The 8393-nt window shown below is 49.9% G+C and overlaps 1 protein-coding gene across 1 annotated transcript in view; it reads left to right on the top strand.

The window, feature by feature from the left end:
- The first annotated feature begins 7373 nt into the window (after nt 1–7373).
- Nucleotides 7374–8393, top strand: part of LOC115325686 (acid sphingomyelinase-like phosphodiesterase 3b) — a 39487-nt gene continuing 38467 nt past the window's right edge. The window contains exon 1 of the mRNA XM_029986394.3: nt 7374–7790. Within this exon, the coding sequence (XP_029842254.2) occupies nt 7706–7790 (85 nt within the window). The 5' untranslated portion in view covers nt 7374–7705. The remainder of the gene's footprint in view (nt 7791–8393) is intronic.

Here is an 8393-nt window from a genome sequence, read left to right as displayed (position 1 = left end):
GGAGCTTCTTTTCACGCTCCCCAAATGGTAGCCTGACCCTGTTGTCTGTTCAATATTTTATTTAAAGATTTGCCTAGAAGCCCCATGGCCCATACTATGGGGTCCGTGCAGTTTGTGCGGTGGGATCGGCAAGTAGGTGCTGTTGTTGCGCAGTGCCTCTGCGGAAATGCCGTCCTCCCACCGAGAGGCACATACCCGCACGAGCAGAGCGAAGTCAACAGGGAACGGTGGCTGAAGGGCAAGGGGTTTCAAACCGTCCACCAAAAGGGTCAGGGGACAATGCATTTCACGAGGACAGAGTTGAAGAGGGGCAGACTGGAAGTGCTCCATGCACGCTGTGTGGCACTGCTGGGATACAGACGACATTGAAACTATTGCGCATTTTTCTTCTAAATGATATCAGCGGGCACCATATTGTATTGCCTAGGTTATTCCTCTAAACAAGCACTTAACTTCACATCAATAGCTTTGATGGCAATTTTTTTATTCTAAGAGAAAAGTGAAAATCGGTAATCACTTGTTCATGCTAAAAGTGTGGCGCAATGTACGTGGATGTGGTGACGAACGAAAAAAGGACAATGTGTCGCAAAGTCCCCCACAAAGCTTGTCGGGGTGTTGTCGTGAAAGTGCTGCGGCGTCGACACCCCCGCAATAGCGGTAACTCTGCACATTCCGGAGGTATGTCGGGGAAGTGGTCGGCTCGGACTCCTCCGTGGAAGAGGTCCATGTCGGGTCCGGGTTGCGAGGTCGCCGTTTCGAAGACGCTTTGGCTGAACACCATGGGTGAGTTTGGTGCAGCGTCCTCCTCCTCCTCCTCCTGGGCATAATTGTAGGATTGGGGGTAGGGAATAACAAAGGGGAGGGTGGAAGGAAGAGAGTAAGCAGGATGCCCTCCCTCCCTTGTTCTTCTCCCCCTTCTTCACCCTTTCCTCTCCTCTCCAGAAAAACATTTTTCACTTCAAATGAATTCTTTACGTGTTAGGAGTCCAAAGATGTGTCGTCTTCCGTGTTTATTCTCGGTAACGTGGGACTCCACCAACGTGCCCACCCAAACTTAAACCGAGACGGGAAAGGAAAAAGAAAGACGCATTAAAGGAAGGGAGAATGGAGACGTGTGTGGTCCCTTCATTTTATGTGTCTTTCTTTCTCCTTCCGTGTACTACAAGCTCGTGTACTCTGCATAGGAAGGCCTTAGGGTCTGTTAGGGGCGTGCGTGTAAATCACTGCCGCCAAGCGTGGTTCAGGCACTGTTCCTTTTTGGGCGTGGCCCGAGTGCAGGAGGATCTTCCGGAATCTCGCAGGTATTGTAGCTGCTCGTGAGGTCTTGCGACTGAAACGTGCTTGCAAACCTCAAAGGAGTTCCTCCGGGTGATCTTGAATGACCCACAGCAATCCCTTGCAACGAGACGCAAGGGTTACCTGGCCTCGCTGAATTTTTGGACGAAAAAGCACGGGCCTTTCCGACGACGAGCCTCAGCAAAAAGACACCTTGTCGTCTTTGATACCACAATGCGAAGAAATACTTCGAAGGACGGACGTTATCCTGCCTCGGCTGTGTGGGTGGCCTCTCGTGCCTGTGGTCTTTCGGACGAGCAGCAAAGGACGCTGCAGGAAGCCCTAAAAATGACGGCTGTGTCTGGTCGGAGTTTGGCTGTTGCCTCTGGGGCTTCACAGGTGGCTACCCGCATTGCAGTCGTCTGTGTAGTCTGGAGGTGAGCCTCCCTGCCTTCTGAACTGCGCTGGGGGGAATTGACGATGCTGCTTTAGACGTGGCAAGGCTGATTGACCCTTCCATAAACAGATGTGGCTTGTGTACCTGCAGCTATTGATGGTAACCACGGAGGAGACTGCTTAGCCCAGGATGCAGGAGGATGTTTATGATGCCCGTCAACGGTAGAGTTTTGTGGGGCGGTGGAAGCTCTGGGAGTCTGCAGGAGGGCCTGCACCAAAGTTTGGCTTGATCCTTTCAGAGGTAACATGATGAATCTTGCACCACGGGACTGTGCTATTCGAAACCTTTAAATTTAGTTAACAAATCGCACCACTTTTTTTATTTTGTATACACTATGCGCATTTTTTCTTGCAGTTTGTATACTAGGCACATGTAATACGTTTGGTTGGAATATTTTAGTAATAATGTATTCCTTTTTGTTGATGCTATGTCCATAGTACTGTTCACAAGTCGTACGCAGATGAACCTTCAGCATCTGCATCGTTGTAAAGCACATCTTGTTCCTTGGTCAGAGAAGGCACCCTCCCTACTGATGCATTTTTTTTCGGGCGAGCGCGGGACAGAACACTACCACAAACATGCTGGTGGGACCAGGTATGGTGCCTAGAGCGGGTTAGAGGGGGTCTCCAACTGGGGTGTTTATTGTCCTATCCCGAAAGTGGCAATAAATGACGTCAGAAAAGCTGGAGTGTCATGCTGTCGAATGTCGCAATCCTGGTGGTTGGTCGTAAACATGCCGGCGAAAAACACAAACAAATGCGAGTCTCGCTGTCATCGTGGCTTTCTAATAGACCATTTGCTAAATCCCACAATTGCCCGGCCCGCAATTGAGAAATGGTGTTCCTTCAGTTCCCTGGTGATCAGTAATTTTGACCAATTCTATGGTTACACACTTTGCAGTGTAATCCAGAGTCGTCCTGAAGAAGCGTTGTCTAGACTGCATAGACCTGTCTTATCACTTTCAAAATTTCTTGTTGATGTCGTCAGTTTTCACACTGGGATTGCAATCCACTCTTCAACCTTGTCAAGTTGCAGACATCTCTTACAATATATTATCTTGTTTTAGCAGGAACTGCTTAAAAAGCTCAGAATTCACAACAACCATTGCCAGGATTTAGCTCGAAGTCAACGGGGCTGTTCATATAATTTTTGGCTTATTCAAGTTAATATCTGTCCTTGAAGCTGTACGAGGATGATAACAATGTAAGAGATTTCTGCAGCTCAGCCAGGTCGAAGGGTAGATGGCATGCGCAGTGTCAAAAACGCCGACATTAACAAGAAATTTTAAAGTTGATATGACATGTCTTTTGATTCTACACAATGCTTATTCTGGATAACTACGGATTACAGTCAAAAGCCATTAAGCATTGAATTTGTCAAAATTACTGATCACCAGGAAACTGTAGGAACACAGTTCCCATGATTCCTCGAGTGCAGACTGGAGCACTGGGAAATTTAGCAAATGGTATGTTCTGGCTGCCGGAGCATTGGGGACACCGTGGACTGCCACACTGGAAAGCGACTCGCGGCAGAACAGGTGCCTGCAATGTTCACCGCTGCTGCTGGGACACCGCAAAGATCACAACCAGAGACAGCATGACCAGCGACAGCATGACACTTCTATGACATACGTCATAGAAGTGTCATGACTATGACGTACGTCATAGAAGTGCCGTCACCAGGCGGAAATCGAGGGACCTCTTTTTTGGACGCGGCAAACACACCAATCGGAGACGCGTTCCAGGCACCATACCACATAGCACTGGCAACATGATTGGCAGTCAAGGTCATGGCAGCTGTCAGCAACGTTGACTGGCAGCAATGCTGACGCGAGGTATAGCGGTGCTGTGTGGAGCCACTAGGGAGAGTTTGGCCAACTTATGATCTCGCAGCCGTAATGTCCCCCTCCCAGGTGAGCCAGTTGGCCCATGGTGCAGAGTGAGAGGCGGAAGCGCATGCGCGTGAACTTCCAGTTGTGCAGGGAGGGCCGCCATTTTCAATCATTCGCATGGTGGAGTGCATGGGATCGACATTCAAATTTCTCTTCTTTCCATTCGTTTCGCTGGCTCTGGCAAGAAAATTATATAGTGTTATTCCTCGTTTAACGGCTAACGCATGAAGTTTTCCCGACGTTTGACCGCAAACTTTTATTCAAGTGAAAAAGACATTGACCCTTAGCAGATGACGCATAGCCTCTACAGTGCTCTGTGCCACAAGCGTGGTGAGCCAAAATAGCAGTTGTTTCCTCTCTTGCTCCTTCGACGCTCTCCCCCTTTCTGTCACTTTTCTCCTCTCCAACGCCTTCGTCGCCACACCTGCTGGCCAGACTGTCCCAATATATGGCTCTGCCATTAGGCAACCACTTGGACCACTAGTGAAGATGTTTGGGGGAAATAGGCTCAGGGCGTTTCCGCTTTGAAAAGACTAACAGTAAAACACAATAAATAAAAAAAAAAAAAAATTGCGATACAACCATATGGCAGTACACTATACCATAGCGCCATATAGACCAAAGCACCATACAAAACAAGCTTGCTTTCTTAGATCGGTAAACCAAATGTTCTTGAATACTTAGTTGGGGCTCCGATCCATACTTAAGAACCAAACTAAACACGATCGCAATGCCGCCATTTCTCCCGCAGTGGCCACTTCAGGAACTGCATGGTTGCACGTATTGGTTTAGGTCGAGTCGCGGGAGGGCCGGTGGTGCCATCTCGCAGTAGCTATATAAAGCAAATTTCATGTTCTGACCCGTCGCTGAAGGGTGGTGCTGTTATCGTATTTAGCTCTGATTTAGCTAGGTCTCGTTGGTTGCCAGCGGTCCAGGTTTCAAGGGCGATTTTCCCAACTGAGTGTTTTAGTAACGTTGGGTAAACCACAACCCAAGGCCTGCAGCGGAAATGGTACCCCTTTCTGGTTGCCCCATTAGAGTTCATAAGACATCAAGATGACTGTGCCCAGAGGTGGGTGGGCCAGCCAGATGGGATTGGCCAGATCACAGTCGGCAGAGAGTCCCTCTGGGGCTGTGTTCTAATGGATGGATGGATGATATTGGCTGCATGCCCTTTGTAATGGGCAGTAGCTTGCACCACCTAGCCTGAGAAAATGCTTTCCTTCCCCACTTAAATGCCCAATTTATTTCCCTCTACATTCCTGCAACTATCATTGGACCGAGGGAGTTACCTATAGGCTGACTTGGTAAATCAAGCAAATGCAAACAAGAAAAAGAAGTAGGGCCCTTTCACTTTACGTGTAGATGGACGACCAGCGAAGCTGTCATCTTGTGCAGCTAAAGACGATGCCTAAAGGGTGACGTCTAGGACGACCTCAAGGACGACTTCTAGGACGACCTCAAGGACGTTGTCTAGGACGACCTTGAGGACGACTTCTATGACAACCTCAAGGATGACGCCTAGAGGGCGTCGTCCTCTAGGCGTCGTCCTAGGGAGGCTCTAGTGAGGGTGGGCGCAACTCAAAACCTGGAGAGGCTGGAGAGCGTTTGCAATTTAATGGCGGCGCCTGAGGGAGAGGATTCAAGAAAGGATATGCGCCAGTGTTGCCTGCACGAGAGCAGGCGCCTGCTCTGTTGCAACTCTGTTGCTCCATGCGCCTTTCCTCCTCTCGCTTCCTTCTCGCTCCAAGAATTGAAAACGTCGAGCGGAGAAAGCAGGGTTGCCAGACGAGCAGCAACGTCCAAGATGGCGGAATTTACCATTTTTCACATTAAAAAAATACTTAACCTATTGCAACAAAGCCGGTGGCTATGGAAAAGTAATCATTTATCATTTATACCCTGTGTAAATTATTCAAGCACCTTAATGGGCCTTTATGACCTGAGTTAGGAAAGAAAACGACCCTTTGCGCCATAGACTCCCAGCAAAATTTAGCAATTAAATGGCGTCCATGTCCCGTGATCGCCGATCTAGCAGTTGCACCCACCCTCACTTGGGCCTCCCTACGTCGTCCTCGATGATGATTTCTAGGACGACACCTAGAGAAATTCAGCCTTTCCACTCTGGTGAAAACTAGAGTAAAAAGGCTGGAAAGGTTGCCGCCCATCTATGAGCGACGCAGCAAGTAGACACCTATGAGCAACCACCGTTGCTCATAGGTGGCGATAGCTGTCTGGAGTTTTGTGTCTACACGCCGCTTGTCCGTGAATATGATACTGGGGAAACAAGCCCTTAAGAGCTCCGCTGTAAAAAGGAAAACATACCCCCGCCTCCTTCCCCTGCCAATTGAAAGTCGCCAATTTTCCTCTGGTCAACCTTGTTGGGGTTCTTTCCAAAACCCAGACCCATTGAAAGACAGGGTTGAGACTTTAGGCCGGAGCCATGTGGGAGGGAGTCCCAATTTTTCGTTGTCCTCCCTGTCTCCATTTGTGCTAGTTGCTTTTACCAATTTCAGTTTTCCATAGTCTCCTAATCTTACTCAAATAGATCCAAGTTACTCCGGCTGGTCGTGCCACGTGACAAGACAGACGGAGCAACTGGACGCAAGTAGGTTTTCAAACGCCAAGGTGTAGGACATTTGTCCTAGAATGGAGTAAATTTTGGAATGACTCGTGATCAGATGGTTCAATCAGGATTAGAAATTCGACATAGAAGCATAGGCAGATTGGCACTTGGAGCACATGGAATGAGGGAGTACAGGGGTACATGGGATGGTCGTCTCTTGAGAGCAGGGAGGCAATTAGTAAGTTGAAATTTGAACAAAGGTTGACCGAAGTGGATGATACGCGGTGGGCACGGAAGGTGTAAAACATATATATATGAAAAGTTTAAACACAAAATGGACAAATTAACCGAACCCTAAAGCTTACATTTAAATACCTACTCACTGATGGGGCTGAGCAGACTACTTCAGTGGAAAAGAGAGTGAAAGAGGCAGAAAAGGAAAATGTGGGGAGCAGGGGCGGATCCAGAACTCCGTTTTAGGAGGGGGGGGATTTTTAAGGATACTATTCTCCCATTCTTTCTTGTGCAAGGGGGGTCCACCCATGTCAAATTGCCCTCCGAGAAGGGGGAAGGAAAGGGGGTCGACTTTGTTTGGGGGGAGAGGGGGTGGCCGCCCCCCCCCCCCCCCCCCCCCTTGAATCGGCCACTACGTGGGAGGGAAGAATTAAGGGAAAATCAGGCTTGGATGGAACAGCGCGGATGAACAGTCACACTCACATGCACACAAGAAGGAAACAGACTCGCAGCGCTGACTTACAACTGAGTACTAAATTTCTTCCTCAAATCTTAAACTTCTTCACCTTTGCCGTTAATGAGAACAATTTAAATTTTTACACACCAGAGACCAAATAGCCAATAAACATAACCCCCCGAGGTAGGGTGCCCCCCCCCCCCCCCCCCCCCCCCCCCCACAGGGGAGGAGGAGAAGGAGAAGGAGCAGGTGGTCTACCACCCCTCCTCCTCCTCCCCTCAATACCCTTCCCTACTCCTCCTCAAGAGCTGCGCTCTAATTCAGCGTTACAGGGAGTTGTAAACGGCTTTGACTTTCTTTTTTTATCCCCGATCCCCCGAAGGTCATTTTGGTGAAATCCCACACTGCCTGGTGATAAGGGTCTGAGAAAAACGGGAGGAATCATATATTTGTCTTTTCAGACTAGGCTAGGTGGCGCAAGCTACCGCCTGTCACAAAGGGTAGGCCGCTGGTTTAATGCAAAAGACGAGACAAACTTCCTTCCAGCCGCTAGGTGAGCTGACAATCAAGTGGGCTGCTGGCTCTTTACATTTCACTAATGTTTGTTTTGTGGGCTCTGGGCTCTCTGTCTGGAGGTTTGTCGGAACGTGAGCCCGCGTCAACAACCTACGGTCGTACGTGTACCGCGCCAGCCGTGCGCCGTGCTTGGTTCGGACGTCCTGCGCGTTGTCGCCATGTGGCTAGCCTCGACTCTGTCGGGCACCCGATGAGAACGGACGCGATTCTTGGGGAAGCGAGGCGCTCGGAGGCGCGTCAGGCCCGGAGATGACCGTGCTGCTCCGGTGCTCGTTCCTCGGGGCGGCCCTGCTGCTGGTCTTGCTGTCACTCACCGACTCGCAAGACGACACAGGTAACGAGATCTCTACCCTCCGCCTTCGTCGTCTCCGCCGACCAAGGACGCGCAAAGGTGGCAAAACACGTCCTTAGCCTCCGGTTTATTTCGGTACTGTCGGGTATCACTAACATTGCCTGCGCGTTGACTCCATATTTCCCAATATCATTGCCATGTGTGAGTCATTCCCCGGCTTTGAGGGTTCATGCCCGCATGCCAAGGAAGAGCGTGGCAGAGCGCTCAATCTGTCGGGTTAAGAAGGCGTTAAAAAGGATATACAGGGGCTCCGGAAGTCAATTCTGATCGGGGGGGGCGGGGGTCAAGGCTCACATCCTTGCAGTGCAAATCCCTCCTCTCCCCCCTCCCCCCTCCCCCCCCCCCCCCCCCCCCCCCCCCCCCAAAACTTTGAAGATCGTACGCGCGGAAAAACCGAAATGGAGGAAGCGACCTTTGTTTAGCCGAAATCTCTTCTGAGTAACACAAAGAGGTCTTTAAAATCTCTAGCACGCAAGAGCGTTTCCGTGGCCTCTTCTGTCACACTGAACAAAAGTACGAAAATGATTGACGGATGACAGAAATGCTTTTCGCGTCTAGGCGTCGTGCAGAAACTTCAAGGGGCGC

The sequence above is a fragment of the Ixodes scapularis genome, unplaced genomic scaffold (assembly GCF_016920785.2).
Source record: "Ixodes scapularis isolate PalLabHiFi unplaced genomic scaffold, ASM1692078v2 PGA_scaffold8__174_contigs__length_109621045, whole genome shotgun sequence".
In the NCBI taxonomy this organism is placed as follows: domain Eukaryota; kingdom Metazoa; phylum Arthropoda; class Arachnida; order Ixodida; family Ixodidae; genus Ixodes; species Ixodes scapularis.
This window is presented reverse-complemented; position numbering and strand designations above follow the sequence as displayed.